Genomic DNA, 21056 nt, shown 5'->3' on the forward strand with positions numbered 1-21056 from the left:
TTCCAGTAAATGTCAATTCAATCTGAATTTACTGGGGCTTATTGAAATGTAAAAACAAAACTACCAAAGGTAGGAAAGGGAAAAGCAAAACAGAATGAAACCGATAATAAATCCTAATGAGGAGAGGGAGGAACCATGAAACATAGAAATGACAAAACGGCTCAGGGGTCAGGAGAAAAACACAAACAGCTCTGTGAGAGAGCTATGCTCCTTAATCTCACATGATGCCCCCTGCGGAGACTGTCCTAAGCCAATTATAAGCACCAAGTTTTAACTGGAGAGTTGGCCAAGAACGTCTGGAACAGCTCCAAAGTCTGATCCTTTTGCCCTTTGCAGAGAGGGCAACAAGATCTGGCATTGGCCAGTCAGACAGACCAAACTTTCTCTGGTGGAATGGCATTAATACTGTAGGAGATGGACAGAAACAAACTGGAACACAAACTTCCTCTCTACCTCACACACTACCGTGTGTGAGTGAGTGATCATGTACTCATGTACTCTAATACTGTGTCTGAGTTTTCACTGGGCTTCAGAAATCAGAAGACATTGCAGGTGTGAAAGGGCCAACATGTGTGCTGCCCTCTGACCTGTGCTAGTCCGATCGACTACTGTATACAGGCACAAAGCAATGGAGAAAATCAGTCAGTGTGGGGCCTTCAATCTTTACCATTCTGTTTTTATTCATCCAAACAAATCCCATGTCTGTCAGAATACCAAAAGAGCTTGTCAAAGTGTTGGCGTATGATCAATAAGAGAAGGCTGTGACAGGAAAGACAGTGATTAGGGACCAAAGCACTCTGTGTCATGTTTATTTCTGAGTGTCCTATTTGGAGAAAGGTGCTAAATCACTCAATAGTTGAGGTCATGGTTAGGTTAAAATTTAATAGCGTAAACAAAGACAATCTTTATAACAAAGATTGTTACACATGTCTTTGTATCATCTGAAATTACCTGTGTGAGCTGCTTGCTGCTGCAAAGCTGCTCGGTGAGAGAGTTCATCTGTGCCATCATCATCTCATTGGCCCTGCGCAACTCTTTGGCTGAAAGCATTGCATCTTTCCTGGCAATTTGCAGGATGTCAACATGACGCTGGAGAGACTCAACACGCTGCTGCAGAGAAGAGGAGGAGCAGCGCTGGGCCTTCATCAACCGCCTCTTCGTTCTCCACCTCCTCTTCTCTCCTCCTGTCCCGCGCTCCCAGGGATCATGCTGTTCATCGTCTAACAGAGGGAAGAACTTGAAGGAGCCGATGCTTACACAGAAAAACCTCAAACACCCAACACAGATGCTACGGCTAAGGATTTTCAGGAATGAGTAACTAAGGTCAAATTAACAACTTTGAATTATCCATTTATAACTAGTTCAGGAGGGTCAAGGCAGAAACAAAACAAACCAGTCTTGGTAACTTCTCAAGAAAACAGTTTGTGACTGACCAACTGGAGACATCAAGTGTTTATTGTATCAACTCATAGTTTATTTTAACAGGTTGGCACAATAAGAGAATACACGTAGTTACCTTGGGGCAGACGATCACATCGTTTCCTGTTGGATTCTGCTGCTGGTACTTCCCTGTGGCACTGAAAGAACAGGGAAGTCAAGCACAATAAAGGGAAACTGCCTAATACAACACAACAGTTGACATATTGTATTCCTGAAGCACGGGTTATAGTGACACTATGATCACAGAGTGCACTCGGTTTAACGTGACAATACAAATAACCCTGTGTTTTAATAATTCACCTGAGCATGTTCAGCACACTTTCAACACAGGCACTTCCTCTGACAGATACTTGCAAACGCAGCTTCTGTTCAATCAACATCTGAAAACCCTGATTCATTATTACAATATGACATGTGTGCATGTGTATGTACAGTCATTTGCACGCATAATATGTATGGGACACCTCCCAACACCACCATCGTTAGTAGTGACATCAAAGAAGAATGCCCCCCCCCATCACACCTCCCCCTCCTTTGTCTCTGCCTAATTCCTTTATATGGGGTCAGGTAGGATTTGATCAGTGCCAAGCTTGATCACACATGCACAGTGAAGAGAGAAGATGAACCCTTTAGTTTGTGACATAGCATGTGGTGAGGCGCTCAGCTGTCATGGCGATAAACCCAGGAGGAGTTGATAAGCACATTTAGAGGTTCTGGAGAGGGGGAACCAAGGGGGTGGGGGCGGGTATGAAATAAGGGTCTTGACAGCTCTGCGGTTACATCCACAACAGCAGCCTTCATTTCTTTGTCGTTTTTCACCTTGCTCTACTCCTTCTAAAATAAAAAGAGAGAAGGTGTCTTTCTAAGGACAGAGTTGGAACATCTCTTGTTCGCTTTCTACTTCCCGTCTTGACGGACATGTCTCTCTGGGGTTTGGAGCTGCCATGTCCTGATGTTAAACTGTGCAAGGGTCCAGGCCTATTGATTTCATAGCATAGAGAAGAAAGAGAAAAAACCATTGCAGATAAACACACCCACAGGAAATACTGCCTCAGTATTCATTGCAAAGAATACTCAAAATATTAATAATAGTATAAATGCAAGTTATGAAGTAATGAATACAACACCATAGCCCATTAAACAATATTAGTGAATTGGAAAGATAAAAAAAATCCTTAAACATCAACCAATGGCAAAATCTCCTCAAAGAATTAATTTCCATGGAAAAGATGTCTGCTCTCAGAAAAATACAACAACTTGCTTTGAGGAGCGTTGGACTTTTTTAAAAGCATTAAATCTTAATTTTTAGCCTGATGATCTAGCCTGCAAGCAACTGCCAGCACCACTCTTTACTAACACACTAATCCAACTGTGGACCTGGCCCTCCCTGGGCTTGTGGGGGGGGGTGTTTGGCCCCTGGGGAGCACCTTCACTGGGGATGGCGCAGTGGGCAGGGTCAGGCTCCCTCCTGGGCTCACTTGGGGGGACCTCGTGGGCCGGTTTGTGGTGTGTGCGACGTCGAGGATGGTACTATGGGGCCTCCCTTAGGGTCGCGCTGGGTGGGCATGTAGGGGTGCGGCCTGTGAATTCTGGCATGGCTAATCCGCATCAAGAGTGGCTGGTCTGCTGGCTGGATGCGCTATGCCCCGTGGGTGCCGTGCTGGGGCTGGGATGTCTTGGGGGTGGGTCTTTGGATTGGGCCTCTCGGGGCACGCTCTCCTGTCATCTGCTCGGGAACTGGCCACGGTTCGGTGTGGCGCAGCGCTGCCTTGGGCGGGGTGAGGCTGGTGGCCTGGGGCCCGCTGTCCTCCGGGCTGCGTTGGTGTCGGGGGGGTGTCTCCTCATGTTGGCACATGGATGATCGGGGGTGGCCTTCGTAGGGGGGAACAATGCTGGTAGCATTGGTGTGGGGTGGCGGTGCCAGGCTGGGGGTGCTTGGGTTCGCCTGCTTATCGTCCATCACTGGCGGGGTGGCCCTGCTTGTGCGGTTGTCCTCTCTCATCGGGGGGCCGGGGCCGCCTCCCTGTAGACGGTGTTGTAACGTGTGGCTGTGTGGGCCTGTGCTGGTCCTGGTGCTGGCTTCTCTGCCACTTCCTGCGGTGGGGGTGTGAGCCCCTCGGGGCTGGCGTGCGGCGGGGGTCGCCCCCTGGACCACTAGAGGGTGTGGCCAGTGCCCCGCTGTGCCTGGGGGGTGGGGGTGCCACTGTGCTCCGTGGGGTCGACATTGTTCTGGGGGTGCCACGGGGCGGGTTTCCGGCTGTGCTGCTCGGCGCTTCCCTGGGGCCCGCGGTGCCGCCATCTACCCTCTCCAGTGTCCCGCTCTATGGACGAGCCATGCTCACACCAGACGGGCCTCTTACACCGTGGACTTTTTGACCGAAAGAGTTGATCCATATAAGTTATTTTAAATGATTCCTCGGGCCAATATACTGCGCTTGACAGTATCAATGCTCTGAGCGGGGCTTCCCTCTTGAAATACAGACTATGTAAGTTTGGAGAGATGGACCGTCTTTGGCCAGGTCATATGACCTGGAGAATGCCTGGAGAACGTTTCACTTTACAACAGTCACGTGACCACAGGCTCGGATATACATAGTTCCCACGTGACGTCACAACTAACGGGCATTTCCCAACCCGGCGCCATTGTTGTGGGCAGCTGAAACGAGCTTAGCCTCTGTTCACAGCCAAAAGAGCACAATATTGTAATTTCGTGTTGGGTTAATGGGTGCAATAACCACCATGATAATTGAGCTAACCGTGGATTCTTTAGTAAGAGAAGTCGGCAAGTCAGATCCGTAACTTTGGGATAAGGATTGGCTCTCAGGGCTGGGCTCGCGCCGCGGCTGGAGGACTAGCCCGCCGCCAGAGACACAGTACTCGGCCCACCTCGCCACGTCGGTGGCGCTCCCCCCTACTCCCTGGCCTCGCCGGCATTGTCGGCCCCCTTCGCCTGGGACAGAGCGGACGGGCAACGCTTCTCGCGGATCTCCCCAGCTGCGGTGCCCGCCGGGGTGGCCCCATCCACAGCGCCAAGCCCCAGGGAGTGGGGGGGGAGCGCCACCAACGAGGCGAGGAGGGCCGAGCGCTGGCACCCCAGCCCTTAGAGCCAATCCTTATCCCGAAGTTACTGCTGTCTGCATACAAAATCAAAAGACAAGGGAGGCTGGCCCTACTGACTGTTGATTTTGCGACAGTGCTGCGGCGCTTGTGGCCACTAGGGCGCTAGACCTGCAACTTTGGCCAAAAGTTACACAGTGTGCCTTTAAGCTGGGTGCAACATCACCCGCTTCAATTTCTCCACACGTCACCAGAATGGCTCAACACCCCACAACACAATATGCACAACTGTAACTGTATCACATCAAACTCTCAACTTAAAATAGTCGACTCTTCCCAACCACTTCCCTAAAAGATTGCACTACATGTAGTGTTGACCTTCAACAGCATGTGCAGAAAAGGTAAAAAAGAAAAAGGAAAAAAGGTATTAATTGTGGATGGGAATCACATTAAAATGGTTCAAACAGCTATTGACAACCATTGCTGGGGTGTTAGGCTATTATTATTTTTTATTTCTGTCTGTGAAACCATTGGAAAGCTTAGAAATCACACTTTAAAAATCTGTAAATAACTCAAAACGCCCTTGTGCTACTTGTTCCTGATTATCTCATGAAGCGTCACATATAAATTTATGTCATAGACTTATAGTTATTTACTGACATAATACACTATATAATAAGACATTGAGCGTTGAGAGTGGACCAACCTTTCTGCTGGGACGTTGTCTGTAAAGCGCTCTCCTTGCTGAGGCATTATTAAGGCTGTCAGAGTACTCCTCACCACTGTCACTGCAAAAAAATGTGTGGTTTATTACAGTGCAAAGGATGAACCAACAACCCAAGTTCGGAAAGTACCACCCTTGAAGAAAAATCCAATTTACCTTTTATGGTTGATTTAGTTGACATCAAGCAAAATATGTGCATTTTATCCCCTTCTCCCAACAGAAAATCAATGTCCCATCCAATTTCTGAGCTAGAAGTGTAAATGTGGGTGTAAATGAAGTGAAAATCTGCAGTGTTTGATGCTGTTGGTGAATGCATCAACATGTATGAGAGCGGCTGTGGCCTTCATTAGCCCTCTGTGTGTGACAGACATGTGTGAGAGGCACGGCTGAGCAGCAAAGTTGCATCTGATGGACACACGGTAAGGGCTTCTTGAAACACATGCACAAGCACACACAAAAGTGCACACTTTAGCGTGCACACACACACACACATTTGTGTATGATCACGCACACACTCAGGTTTATTGACAGTGACCTTTGACGTGAAGGTGGAAGCCAGTGACATTTACGCTGGCGGGTTTATTAAGGTGGGGCCTGAGAGAAGCAGCAGAGGTAAAGACCAGAGAGAGCGCATCTAACTGGAACATGACAGGGATGGGGGGCTAGTTAGGGTTAAAACCAGTCCACACGGGGCTTTGGGACTTCCTGAGGATTACTAATCATCCCCACTAAGACCAGGGTTATATACATTTGATGAAAACTTGCAGCTAGTTTTTATCTTGATGAGGCAGCTTAACAGGTGGAATTTAATTCAGACTTGTGAATGCAAATTCTAAGTAATGTCACAATTAAGTTCCACATTTTTTGTATAGACTTTACATCTGCTCATCTGTTTTGAAAATGTACTTTAATAGTGTTCCATTTTACTCTTGTATACTGTATGTAAAATTATATATTTACAGACAAATCTTTTACAAACAGAAACTAACAAGTAGGGCTGAAACAATTCATTGAGTTACTCGATTACAAAAATTCCTCGAGGCAAAAATTGTGCCTCGAAGCATCGTTACATTCCTATGACGAGCACTATAGACCGCACAGCACTAGCGCATCGTCAATGCGCGACCAACATTCTGTATTTAGTTGGCGCCATGGTGGAGAGTAAGCGACAGCTAACGTCTAAAGTCTGGGATCATTTCATCCTCAAAAATGAAGAAAACAAGGTGCAATCAAGTGTTTACAGCAAACAATACCTGGCATACCACAGCAGTACGACTTCAATGATGCAGCATCTGAACTGAAAGCATCCACATGCTGTTTCAACAAGCGTCGCTGAAAAAAGGTACTGTAGCGCTAATTTAGGCCTGGGCCAATAATCAATTAATAAATAAATGAACCGGACGATAAATGAAAACGAGCGTGGAAAGTTTTCCAGCTTCGATATATTGACATATGCATGTGTATTTGGCTGCACGCCTTTTGGCTGCGGAGGTTAGCGCTAGAAACGGATATAACACAGCAGATAACTCCGTTAGTTCTAACAATTTCTCAGTGAACCTGCAGCATAATTACTCTAAAATAGTACACGACCGCCAGGCAATCTTAGATTTAGGTAAACCACACAGTTATAGTCTGGTAGATGCGGCAACTCTAGCTTTGGATTGCTACAACGGCTACATCCAGCGGCCTGAGTAGCAGTGGAGCCCCTGACCAGCGGTGTCCGCCAGCGGATCGGAAGCACGCGCGGCATGCGTGTACACACAAACCAGGATAGACGGTCTTTAAATCCTTAAATATGTAAGGTATTAAATTTGATGAAGCCAAATTTAGGACCTTAAAAGCTTTACATTTAAGAACACATACACACACAGGTTTCTAGGTTACCATAGCAAATAGGCTCTTCCCGGAGATCATATATTATTTGTTAGTAGTTGGTTAGTTGATTTAACTGTATTGTTATTTAATTGTTGGCACTGGCACCTATTAACACTACATGGTTAAATTCCAATAAATGGGCTTGGTTTTGGAGCCAAATGTAGTTTTTTTGAGAAATAAAAGCCAAACGCTTGATCATTTTACAGCCACGTCATTTTCGTTATGCATTATTTGTTTTGGTTGCTTAAAAACGCAAAAAAAAACTTATCCGATTAATCAATCAATAAAGTGCTAGATTAATCGATTACAAAAAAAAAAAAATCGATAGCTGCAGCATTAAACTCAAACAAGTTTGATTATGTGAATAGAGAGTCACTTTAATGAATCAATAGTCTGTAGTAATATTTCAACATCAAAATGAATCCTAATTTACTTTATGAAAAGCTGGTTCAGAATGCTGCAGCTCGAGTCTTAACCAGAACAAAGAGGTCAGAGCACATTACTCCAGTTTTAAAGTCTTTACACTGGCTCCCAGTCAGCCTCAGAATAGACTTTAAAGTTCTGCTGCTGGTGTATAAATCTGTGAATGACTTTGGTCCAGAATACATCAGTGAGATGTTAGTCAGGTATGAACCCAGCAGGTCTATCAGATCTAATGGAGCCCAGAGCATGGTGACAGATTTTAGTTATGCTGCAAAGAAGTGGAAAAAAACTGCGAGCAGAGCGCAAGTCAGCATCCAATGTGAACATTTTTAAACCAAAGTTAAAAGCTTTTATTCTACTGCATATGACAGACGAAGAATTTAATCATTATTTGTATTGTTGATTTAATGTTTTTACTGCTGATTTTAAATGTCGTAATGATTTTTTTTTAACTGTTTAAGGTTTTCTGTTGTACTTTTTAATCATGTAAAGCACAATGAATTGCCCTGTGTATGAGCTATACAAATAAAATCGCCTTGCCTAGGCTCACTACAGTTCTGTAGGTTACAGTGCAGTGAGTTAGAAAGTATTTTAATTTCTAGTAGCCTTGAACGCGACCCTGAAAAGGAGCAAGGGGGTCGGAAAATGGATGGATGGATGGTACATTTTAAGCAAAGCCTCAGTGCTTTACAAGATTTCATTTAGCAGACACTTTTATCTAAAGCGATGTACAATATGAGGAGTAAGGGTTAAGGGACTTGCTCAACATCCCACAGTGATGGCCCAGCTTGGATATGAACCGGTGACTCTGCGATTACAAGCTCGCTTCCTTGTTAAATAATTACCTTCATCTGTTCATCAATCTACAGTCAAATCAAAAGCAACAGATATGTTTAAACATCTGTTTATTGCAAAAACAAAAAAAAACACATTAAAGATGATGTTATTTTGTTTCGATGCCTATCTCGTCACATCCTGTCCGGCTTTGCAGCAAAACTGCTGATCTAGTCAAACTGGTCAGCAGCCTTCAGCTTCCACAAACTTGAGACAGTAAAGCCAGAGGCAGAGGGAAAAATAAAACAGGGAGAGGAAGCTTTCTAAAAGTTGTCAGCAGCTTTAACAAGTTTGACGTCTTTATTTGGTGTGTTTTAGGCCAAAGCCTCCTTAGGCCAAAGCACAGTGTTTCTCTGAGCATCAGCCAGACATATTTGTGTAAAGGAATCCTGAAAGATGAGAGACACAGAAGGCTTTACAGTAGCAAATCAGTTGACAGATGTCTTAAATAAGACAACATCTTGGTTCAGATCCCTTCTTCACAAATCAACTTAGATCCTGCTCTCAGGTAAAGTGTTTATTAGACTGCTGCTTATTAGCTACATGGAGGGGCATTGGGAAAGCAGGGCAACGCTACACTCAGTCCCAGTTAAATGACCTCATGTGGGTAGAACTGGCGTGGATTACAGTCTGATGAATTGGTTGGGGAAGAAATGGGGGGGGGGGGGGTTAGCAGGACTGAGCTAAAGAGAGCTTGAGCAGGGAGGGGCACGCAGGGAGCCAAAGAGACAAGAAAATAAATATCAGTGAAAGTTTGAAATCAAATCAATCCAACCATTACTCAATGGATGTTGGTTCAGTGGCTTTTTTGCATAAAACATACACAAAATAATTATTGCCGATGGTTCCTAATTTAGAGGGTGTTGAACAGCTTGTAGACATCTGGTACCGATCCAAGTGGGGTCATTTAAAATTTATTGAACTAAACTATGGCAAGGAGGGAGAAGTGGGATGGGAAGGAAATGTATGCGAGATTGAATGGAGGTGTATGCGTTATGGGATGGTCTAAAGGCTGGCTAGAGAAAATAAATACAACTTTCACACACAAACACACATCTTTGAGTTGAAAGGCCACAAGATAATTAATGTATCTACCAGGCAAGAAAGGTTGGACCTCCAACCACCTATGGCTGTGTGTCTGTGTGTGGCCGTATGTCTTTACATGGTGATCCGTAGAACTGTCGAGGGAGTTAGTAAATATGCAAAAATTAAATCAAACTGCCAAACTGTCAATTTCTTGTTAACGTGACTAGTGCATGAAAATGGCATCACTGGAAAGTATCAAGGCTTTGGCGGCCCCCTTATCCCTAGGCTTTTCTGGCATCAGTTCAAATGTGTGTAGAGAGCTAGAAGTGGCTAATTTTGCATGTAAATTTCAGTCAATAAGCTCCAAGCAAGGCCCCCCAGGATAATTCAGAGGATCTGTCAGAAGTCCCCCTCCTCTCTCCCTTTCTCTATCATTCTTGTTCACATTCTTCTTTCGGCTTTTGAATACCAACTAGACAGACAATGAAATTCAATCACCGATTTGCTTATGCTTTGCATATGCAGGTTGTCCCCTTGATGCTGAATGTGCCTTTCAATCCAGTGAGCTCACCCTAACTACACCTACCACCTAAAAATAATGAGTGGGGTGAAACAATGAAAATGAGCGTGCTGGTGCGTATGCGTGTGTATCATTACCTGTCTACGCTCATGTCCTCCCACTCGTCCTTTGAGGGGCTGAGACCGCGGCCTTGCCAGTTGATGGCTTGATTGGGGCTGACTCTTTGGTAACTCTGCTGGCGCAGCACACCTCTGCACCGAGTTGTTTTAAATTTGACCTTGCTGCCGACGTTGTAAGCAACCCCACCTGCTTGTGCTGGTCCTGCTGCTTTATTCCGGTAGAAGTCCCTGGCAGCTCTAAGAATCCCCACGTCCTGTCTCAGCTTCATCAACTGATGATGAAACTTGGCAGTGACCTTTTGAGCTTCTGCTAGCTGGGTTTCAAGAGCCAAAATCTCACTGTGATGGTTCTCTTTCTGTTCTACAGCTTGAGTATAGGCTGCCTCCTCACGAATAGCTCCCTGGGTTTGCAGGTGATCAATTGAGGCTTGGAGTCTGTGGTTGCTGTGGAGCAAATCTTTGGTGGCTTCAAGTAGCTTCTCTTTCTCTTTCTTTAGACCATTTGTTTCCTCCTTCAATGAAAGTATCTCCAGCTCCAGCTGCTCAATCTGAAATAATAAAATATAAACTTTCAACGGCAAACGTATTTTATTTCAGCTTTATGAATCTAAAAAAGGAGTCATCTGTTCTGTAATACTACATAATTAACTGAAGAAATCATGTACTAAGCTGACTTGTAGGCATGGATTGATTTTGCAATCTAAAGAGGATACATTCAGTTTCAATGCTTTAAGAAGGAAGGAGAAAAAAGGAGGGCAATGGCCACCTCCCCAGCCAGGAAAGGTTACGGACATCTGCCTGGCAACCATTAACCTAGATCACCTTTAACAATACAGTAACGAGGAACACTTAATGTAGTTGTCAGTTTTTGGTGGACTGTTAAGTAGAACAGTAGGGGGCCTGCTCGTTTTTTGCCTTCAGGCATTTTTTCCCCTTTTATTTTGTTCTTACTCTGCCTCGTGAACCCTGGTACGATTAATAAAAATTCACAGCATTATTTAGTGATGAGTTTTCTCTGTCTTAAAGGTAGGAAAATAAACAACAACAATAAATAAGTAAATAAATAAATATGGAATCTTTTGTGGGAGACAGAAATGCAACTGTACTGTTTTGATTAGAAAATGATTTCAAACAGATTACCTGTAATCCAAATACAGTATTAGTTCTGGTGAATGTGTGAAGAACAATTGTGTGTGTTAAGTTAATGGTATTTTAATTTGTTGTGAAAATTGCTTAAAGAACGGGTTATGCTTGAAAAAAAAAAAAAATGGTTTTCTTGAAGACGTTGAGATAAAGTTATGGTTGAATTCTCATCGTTAGAACATTAAGTGAAGATGTGGTGCTGTACCTTTTTAAAGGACTGTTCCATTTGGTCTGAAAAAGGACACAGCTTTTTTGGAGTGCTGCTTTTGACCTGGTGCTCCTCAACTACTTTGTCAAGCAATTCTGCAAAAATGAAAAAAACTTATTATTGTGACATGTCAAAAAGAGACTGCTCAATCAGTGGAACAATAAGAAAAAACGGTACATGGTGCAATGATCTAACATAAGTAAGGTCTATTTTCTAGCCAGTATTCACTTAATTTCTTTTAACTCAATCAAATGTAGCACAGAGTCACTCATGCTATTTTCCCAGAAAACTGAAATTTTCACTTTCACTTAAAAGTTTAATCAAATTAGTCTTTTTATTCCTTAGATATTAAAAAGGTGCTTTTTAAAGCAAGGGTTCAGAAGCAAATAATAGTACGTGCTGTGTGCAACTACTCCCCAGGGATCCTAAACAAATAAAGAGACGTGTTTGAATCCCCAGTGAACACATAGCCAGGGGCTGGACTGCTTCTCCCAAAAGACATCTAATCTCTACAGACAAACATACTTCTTTATTCTAGGGCAGCGGTGTCATAACGGTTAAGTAAGAAAGCTTGAAATCAAAGGGACATTGGTTTGACTCTAACCTGGGTCATCACTTTGGGATGTTGACCAAGTCCATAACCCTAACTCTGTGTGTTGTACGTTGCTTTGAATAAAAGCATCTACTTTGTAATAATTTGTCTTTTATTCTTCAATAGTGGCCTGGGCATTATTTAATTTCTATGATAACTAGAGCCCTAGCTGCTGGATGTGTCCATGGTCTCTGGAATGGGCTGGGGTGCCTGTCTGTCCCTTCTGGAGTGGGTGGGTGGGGCCTGGTGTGGGAGGTCCGTGTGCCCTGTCTGTTGCCTTTCCTCTTATGCTCCCTCCACCCTCGTCCTCTCTCATCTCATGGGGACCGCTCCAGTCGGCCTCGGGTGTCAGTGGGGGGCTGTTGCCCTTTTCATGGAGGTCCTTGGTGTAGTACTGGGTGGGCTGGCTGGCGTGGGGCGTCATTGCCAGAGGCCTGGGTCCGGGGTGGATGGGAGGCTCAGGGTTGGATGGGCTCGTGTTGGGATCGGCACTAAGGGTGACTCTTGCTCGAGTACAGCTCTCGAGTCCTGGAGGGCTGGTTGCTGGTAGAGTTGCTTTGGGCTACACCGCCGGTTAATTAAAATGCTCTGCCCAGTTTGCTTGTGAGGGAGCGCCAGGAAAACAAAAGGACGGAGCTTTGGTCCTTCTTGACTGGTGTGCATGGGGCCTTGTGAGGTGGCTTGCAGTGTTCTCCTGGGTGTTCTAGATGCTCTGGTGTATTGTTAGCATTCTTGGGCGGGTTGCTGCTTAGTCTGCATCCGGCCTAACCCTCCCGTGGCCCCCCATAGTGGGTGTGTGCGCAGTTCGGACATCTTTGGGTACCTCAGTGACTGCCTGCCTGGTGGCCTAATAATATCTAAAAGCAGCTCTTCTTGCACATCTGTTGTGGACTCACAAGCATGCCTGGGGCACAGCTCTTGCTGTGACATAACTTAGAAGTGTTTGCTTCCAAAAAATTGCTCTGTCACCCCAGTAAGCATGCATCTACTCCCTCTGTTCATTCTTATCTTTAAAATATTGGAGCATTGGTATGTTTTCACCTCTAATATTCACTACTAATATGTCATTACACTGGCACAGCAAATTTCAGTCCTCTGCACAATAGTAGCAACACACTATACCAACATCATGGCCAAAATGACCTCCTTATTTTTATTGTCCTTCCTAACCCTTTTACCCTCGTCTTTCTTCCCTCACTCAGGTTTAACACTGCCCTTTCTTTTTAAACCTCTTCCCCTAATGAAGTCTAACTTACCTTTTCTTAGGGAGGGCTGGTAACGGTCGAAATCACGTAATATAATAAAAGCATTATTTTATTTTTTGCGTTTTGCCTATAACGACAAATGCAGACATGGTAAAGAAACCTTAAAAAGTGCAAGTGCGTCAGAATCAAATAGACGTACACATGAAGACATGCTTGCAAAGTCAAAAAAGCCTCTGTTTCACTTTGTAACACATTATCAACTATGAGCTTAAGTTCAGGTACATGTTTTAACCTAAATGCAAAAAGCAACACAAGAAATGACATTTTCTGCCTTTCATTCCATCCAGTTAAACATTCATGACAGCACGACCAAAATAATTTGTACAATGAGGCTGACGATATTAAATATTCAGGACCTTGACTTTTCAGGTCGGTCGATCTTTTGTGGAGGGAGTTGGAAAAAAGGGGCCAGAGGAAGAGAAAGTAGAGAAACAAAGTGTTCTAAGGCTCGGCTTCCTTGGCCAGCATTGACACTTTGCTCTGGGAAGTTTGTTACTTTGAATTAGCCTGCCCTTTTGTCTTCTCCAGATGTCACATTTGATCAGACAGAGCACTAAATAGGACAGGAGGTCTGCTGTGTTCACTGGGTACGTAACCAGGTTGGGAGACAATTATCCTACTCCTGAGCTGGTGGCATGGGAGTTGGCACCTCAGTACTACCTTGATAAGAAGACATGGTGACTCCCCAGTCACTCAGTATTGAAGGAGGTTCTGGTACAGGCATACATTAACGTCCCTTCAATGTCTTCTCATTGAATGCAGCACAGGGAACCTGGTTCTTTCATCTATTGCTTTTTAATAGCGCGATCCTTATACGTGCAAATTCAACTCTCTATCCTTTTGATCAGGTCACAGAGGTTTAGCAGGAAGGGGTTGTTGCGGCCATTCTTAATTTTCACTTGCATGATTATTTTTTGATTTTTTTTTTTTTACAAGTATATGTCCCTTTGAAAACAAGAAAAAATATTTAAAAAGGACAAGATAACTTCAAAACAAAAATGATATTGAAAGTGTGCTATCAAGTAAAATAATAAAACTTCTATAACAATGTAAGTTACTAGTTTGAAAACAATCTTGAAGATGTCCTAGATAAAACACTCTACTGACAAGGGAAAAAAAAAAAATCGAACCTCTGGCTCTTGTTCAACACTGATTATTGAATATTAAGGGTTCCTACAGCTTCAGTCAAACTAAATTCATGACTTTTCAAGACTTTTTATTGCCATTTCAAATTAAATTTAAGACCAACTTCACAGTAAAAACAATTGGGGGAAAAAATCAATTACATAGGGTTAGGGTAAAAAAATAGCCAAAAATCTATAAAACGACAATAAAAATAATTAAGAAAAGCCATTAAGAAAAATCTTTGTTGGACAGACACTTTTCATTAAATTTATATTTCCCCATGTTGTTGAAAGTTGCTACAATCCCGCTCCAACCGCGTCACTGTTTTGTAGTTGGTTAGGGTTACAGTAAATTATACATTATTTTAAAAACAAATGTTACCATTTATTTTGAAATGTGAGAATACTTACATTCATAATATCATACTTATAAGTTAAAATTGAAGACTTTTTAAATAGTGATTTAAGACATTTTAATGAAAATTAAGGCCTTATTTTAGGATTTATGAATTGAATGCCTTTTAAGACTCATTAAGGATCCGCGGGAACCCTGATATTACACCGTCTTGAAGTAAAACTGTCTCTTTGAGGTTCTTTAAACTCTACAATTATGAGTAGAAGGCTAAGCAAAGTCCAATCTTTCAATTAGTGTAGTCCTTTAAATTCCATAAAAACGTCTTCAACAAACTCAATCACTGGTCGTAAAGAAAATTAAAGTGATTGAGAACAGATCTGGTATTGAATTAGTTAATGAAAGCCATGGTTACAGCGGTCAGCATCTGACACAAGATTGCAGATTAAATTAGATGGAATGTGCTTTTTTTAATACAGAGAGTGACATTTGCCAAAAACATGGACAAGAGTCGATCCCCAAATCAATTTGCAGGAGTTGAACATGTCTTTATTAAGATGCCCAATGTATTTCCCTGGGAGTATTCCAAATGCATTTAGTTCTTAGAGTTTAAACTCCTTGGTAGTAAAAAATACCATATAACAAACAAGTAAAGTTTATGGAAGAAATGTATAATAAAACTGGGGCACCGTGGCAGAGGTGGTGGAGGGGTAATCATTTAATTACGAGGTCTGCAGATTAATTTCAAGAAAATACCTGTACGTGTTATGTTGTTACCAATTACAAGATCTCAAATCCAAGTGTAATTAAATAGACCATTGCTCCCTATTAAGAATAACTAAATACAGTTAATTTTTTTTACCTTGGTGCTCCTTGGCGAGATGCAGGTGGAACTCTTTTACAGTTGCCCGGTCCATTGCCCCCTGGACTCGCAGCATGTCCAGTTCCTCCTCCAGTCCTGCTCTGAGGAGATACATAAAGACTTTAAATGAGGACTTCTTCAATACATATGAATGAAAAGTAGAAAGGTGGACTCTCTATTTAATAGAGGTCGACCGATATTGACTTTTTTAAGATTGGCCATCGACCAAAAAATGATTCTTTTTTTTTTTTGACCATCACCAGCCCTCCTTAAGGAAGGGAAGAAACACTTTATTATAGGGATGATATAAAAATAGATGGTAGTGTTACACCTAAGTGAGGGGGAAGGGAACAGGGAGGAGAGACTCAAGGTAGGAAATGGAAAGGGTGGGGAAGAGTTGATTATTTTAAAGTGAGCTTGAGATGTGATGTTGTAGTTGTGCATATGGTGACAAGTGTGAAGCTTAGGTATAATGGTGGTGGCTGTGAACAGAGCAAAGAAGTGAGTGGTTATACCTAAAACAGGTATTTAGTTTAAACATTGCACATTGTATATTGTTGTCGTGCTTTACGGCTACTTACTCGTCCTGTACTTATTGTTTTACTTGGTTGTGTACGGGTATATATGAATACATGTTATATGTATATAAAAACATGTGAAGAGTTCTATTGGTGTATTTCACTTAATTTCTAATATATACATTTTTATCATGAGTGTTTTAATTGTCTTTCATAATCAAAGTGCTTTGAAAAAAAGTATATCTGCCTCAAAGATCGGTCACCGGCTGCATGTATTATTCTTTTAAATCGGTATCAGCATCGGCCTTTGAGAATCCCATATCAGACGACCTCTATTATTTAATAACTTTTGAGTAAACATGGAACTTTTATTTTTTCAATAATTTTCCCCATCCATTTCACCTATTGTTGAACTTAGTTATTTGCCAAGAATAAGAATGACAAAGGGTAAGCAATTAATTAAAAGTCCTTTTTGAATTTCTTTGGAAATATAAGTGACAAAAAACATCAAGGTGGGAAACGCACAATGTGTAACTATGTAACTATATAAGTGTGTGTGTGTGTGTGTGTGTGTGTGTGTGTGTGTGTGTGTGTGTGTAACACAGGCTGTAAAGCGTGCCCAATTACCTCTTGGCAATTAACTTGATTCTTGCTAAAGGCTAATTATGTGGAGCCACGCTCTAGACTTTACACTTTCAAGTTATTATTAGGACCCCAACTGTAGTCTATAGAGATTACTCACAAACCCTTTGAGACAACCACACCTGAAACTTGCACACATAATTTCCCTCCCCTTTGCACCTCAGAGTCAGGGAGAAACAGTAGAAACGAGCTTTTTCGACGCTAGTGGCTTTTTGCCTCAGTTAACCTTGAATCAAGGTCTTTGATCGGGTTGACTTCTTAAGACATGTAGCCGTGTAGTTGTTCATGTGTTTGGGGTCATTAGTGGGTGTGAAAAACAAAGATGATTGTAATGGCAACTAATTTCAGATGTGTCCATACTTTTGAGTTTGTTGCATCAGCTGGGACAAAAACAGATCCCTTTCAGGGAAGGTACATGGGAAAAGATAAGTGCTGTAGCAAAAGAAAATGATTAGCATCTTAGCCCACACAAGCCAGCAGAGGCTTTGTCTAATGGCTGACCGCAGCTTAAAAAAGCACACAAATGACTCTCCCCAAAGGGAGGGCGAGGAAGCAGATGGATATGTGTCGCTCCTCTATAGATTTCCCTCCATAAATGAACTTGAGTCGATGAGGCACGGACACTGCTCTGTGAGTCCAGGCTGTTAATGGGACAAATGAGCTGAAATCTGCAACATGCAAAAAGAGCTACATCCATCTCGTGTTTCTCTTTATGCCTTTTCAAAGGCCGATAGTATTGATGCTTAACCAGAGTTCATATGCAAAACATTCAGTTTTGTTGAAGGATAAGCTTGGTTTCCGAAATGAAGACGATATTGAATTTCAAATGGCGTTCATTGCTCTCTGGTTTCACAACAGGACATTTGTGGAGATTGAAGACGGCTGCCTTCTTATTCATTTATATTGCGTTGTTGGACTTTGTGCTAGCCCCTTTCAAAGACAGAACAAGTAAAGCTGGGATGGTGAAACAGCAATGAAACTATTCTTCGACTTGTCTCAACAGGCACAAAAATAAATTTGTCAAGGCAAAACCTTTAATAACTAATTAGATTCATTTTATTCAACAGTCTCTTTTTTCACAATGGAGAACAACACACAGAGCAACTACTAGAGACCACTTTGTTGTATTTGCTTTGCTTGACATGAAATAGCATGTTTACATCTTTGTGTGTAAAGATCTTTGTTTAAAACGAAACAATACTTTTATAGCTACTGGCTTTGTATAATCCAACTTATTTGTTTATTGAAAATGCTTGGGCTCCTAAATTTTAATATAGTAAAAAAAATATCTGATTAAGACATGTATTGGTATTTTCAAATACAGTTTCAATCAATCAACACAGTTTCTGTGTATGTTTGGAGATGAAGAAGATCAGTGAATCAAAGGACTTCCAGCCTTTGCAGGATCGAGACATGTCTACATTTATAAACACCTCATTACTTCAGCCATAAAGTAACCTACAATCCTTCTGAAATGAAACCACGTTTGGTTATATCCTACACAACACAGAAGAGATTGGGTTCTTTATAGCCTGAAAAAGTCTTAGAAAGAAAAAATGTGACTAAGTCTTGAAAAAATCTGGTTGATAAATTAAATGAGGCTGAGGCAAACTGCTTTTTTATTCCCTCCAACTTTCAGCATTCCCTGAGGTAGTATTACATTCAGCAGGCATAAAAGAAAAATACATTTTTCAGTAGAAACTAAAGGCAACAGACAAGCACCAGGTTTGATATGCTTGTGGCCTATGATGTAAGTGTGTCATGCCACTGTTCTGGTCTTGTTTTTTTTTATTATCTCTAATGCAATGCGAGAAATTAAGTAGTTAGTAAACTCTCTCATTAGGTCTAGTCATGTCCAGTGTATGACCAAGCAAAGCTTAGAGCACACAATGGCAAACTTCATCAGTAAGGTGTATAGCACTCTAAAATGTACAACAATCAAGCTTCCACGTGTCAGCCTCGTGCAACCAAAAGGTTGTATAAAACAACTTGACTGCCATTTTTATCATTTGGGTGAAACTATGGTTTTATTTGTCTTGAGAAATCACTTTTGTCAGCACAAGTTATAACTTGGCAAAGTTCTTTTTTCTCAAGATGTATTTTATCTCTTGGTCAAAGGAAAAAAGCAAGATGGTCACAAACTAGAAAGATACATTCAAATATAAGGTAATACTATTTTTGGTTGCGAGTTTCAGAAGTCCACTGTTCTTTGTTTATGGGTAAACGGGTTAAGATCCACCGTGATAGTAAACAGTGAGGACAAGACCATCAAGTTCCAAAATGCTCCCTGGTTGCTATAGTAGCTGCCGAATGTTTATGAAGTATCAACACATTAAAGGTCCCATGTCATGCTATTTTTCACCTCCATTTGTTCTAAGAACCCCAAAAACATAGTATTTGAGGTATATTTTCACAAACTCGCCTGTTTTCCAGAGGTTTAGCTCTGAAAAGTCACTTTCTGAGTAACTCTACACAAACAGGCTGATTTGCTGCCTACTTATGCATATTCATGAGTGGGCGTGTCTATAGACGGAACACTGACTTCCTCCTCCCCACACGGTGACGTAGGGCCAGAGGACAGCCCGCCCTCCTCCCACCTACTCTGTGGCTGAGCTCATGCTGCTTTAAAAACACGAAACAGAGCATGGGGGAGGGGCGTTCGCCGGTACATACATAGACTGTAGAAAATACATACATAGCACTGTGCGAAGGACTCTAAAATGCTCACCTTTGTGGGCATATCTGTTCCCATGACAATCACGGCAGAGAGCTTCCTGGAGGCGCGGCTTCTCCAGCTCAGTGCCGTATCAAATTCGTCATCAAAGTGGGAACGTGTCATCAAATTGGAGCGAGGTGTTTTGGCTCACCCTGCAGTAAGAAAGGAGTAAATCACCCTCTAACTAACGATTGAGAGAATCAATGTAAAAAACACGTAGGACATGTGTATGAAGCCCAAATAGCACTTTATGATGTTTAAGGCACAGAAAAGTCCATTTAGCATAACATGGGCCTTTAATATACAGTAAATCCATGTCATAATGGTGTACTGCCATAGTTCAAATGCTAAAAAAACATAAAATAGCAATAAATTTTTTTTCCTTACAATTCTATCTATTGCATTCAAAATATATCTGGAGGCCACAAGTATATAATTTTTTGTGGCCAGTTACACCCAATACACCATCCAAACTTTAAAATTGTATTGATGCAAAGCAATGGACAAACAAGGCTTTCTAATGTACACCTAATTTATATTTTTCAGTGTATTCTTCATTTTCTAATTTTATGAATGCATTTAGACAAACGAAGACTGAAAAACACACTTAAACTTGCACGATAATTAAAAATTATCAAATAAAAATTCTAGGAATATTTTAGTTGTCTGATTAGTGAACATGCATAAAACATGGTGTTTGTGTGAACAAATGTGTCCCTCCTCCAACTAAGCCCTAGTCCGTTGGGCAAAAGACTCTCATTACTTCTAATACCTTTTAGTAAAACAAGATGAAACGAAAAGAAAGAGTAATGTGAGGAACATCAGGCAAAACTTTATTATAATTAATTAGAGTCAACGTCGCTTGCTGGGGAGGTTCACGTCCATAATGGTCACTCTCTACAGAGGAGCAGTGCAAATGATCTCAAAGGCTTTTCCCTCCAGTAATCGCTAGTTAATTTATGCTTTGATGTCGCCAGAATATCACATTTTTTTGGTATGAGGGTGCCTTGCATGTGTTTATTCTGTTTATGGAGCTTAAATAATTCCTGCCTTTAGAAAAGCAAAAGACCTTTAACAACAATTAACAAACACGGACATGGAGTGCTGCAGACAGATGCATAATGAGGCAGCTAAAATGATCCCACAGCGAGCTTTCAAGCCCACCCTGCCCAGTCATACTGTAGCTCAGCCTTTTACCTTTTACTGTGTCCATCAGTTTGTCTGAGCTTTTGCCTATGATGCAAAAAAGCGAGAGGTATCCTGAAGAAAGGTTAAAAGCTGAGTTTAAATAGATTCCTACACAAAATAACTTAATGAATATTTTTTTTTTATTAGAAAAAACGCATTTGAGCTTTTAACCGGTAGCTGAACTGATCATATCGCTTATTTAAAGAAGAAGAAAAAAAGCAATGATTAACTGTTTAAAGCATAGAAAGTTACAATGCGATGCCCATTTTTTCATAGGTAACTGGCAAGAAAACAAGTGTACAGTAAATGTAATATGATTTTCCGATCTATGAACCCCAAACCAAACGTCTTCATTCATTAAGATTAGGATAAAAGCTTACATTCCTGATCTCTGGCATGAATACCGACTGCCTCAACTTATTTTAAAT

General features: G+C 41.8%; 1 protein-coding gene across 2 annotated transcripts in view; it reads right to left on the bottom strand.

Annotated features, from left to right (window-relative positions):
* cntln (centlein, centrosomal protein) overlaps window positions 1–21056 on the bottom strand; it is a 105759-nt gene that overhangs the window by 36707 nt on the left and 47996 nt on the right. For both annotated transcript variants that reach the window (XM_028457186.1, XM_028457195.1), the window contains exons 14-19: window positions 15565–15665; window positions 11367–11464; window positions 10037–10566; window positions 5204–5285; window positions 1517–1577; window positions 952–1220 (exon numbers count right to left, since the gene is read on the bottom strand). In XM_028457186.1, coding sequence (XP_028312987.1) covers window positions 952–1220; window positions 1517–1577; window positions 5204–5285; window positions 10037–10566; window positions 11367–11464; window positions 15565–15665 — 1141 coding nt within the window. The remainder of the gene's footprint in view (window positions 1–951; window positions 1221–1516; window positions 1578–5203; window positions 5286–10036; window positions 10567–11366; window positions 11465–15564; window positions 15666–21056) is intronic.

The sequence above is a fragment of the Gouania willdenowi genome, chromosome 1, assembly GCF_900634775.1.
Source record: "Gouania willdenowi chromosome 1, fGouWil2.1, whole genome shotgun sequence".
NCBI classification, from domain to species: domain Eukaryota; kingdom Metazoa; phylum Chordata; class Actinopteri; order Blenniiformes; family Gobiesocidae; genus Gouania; species Gouania willdenowi.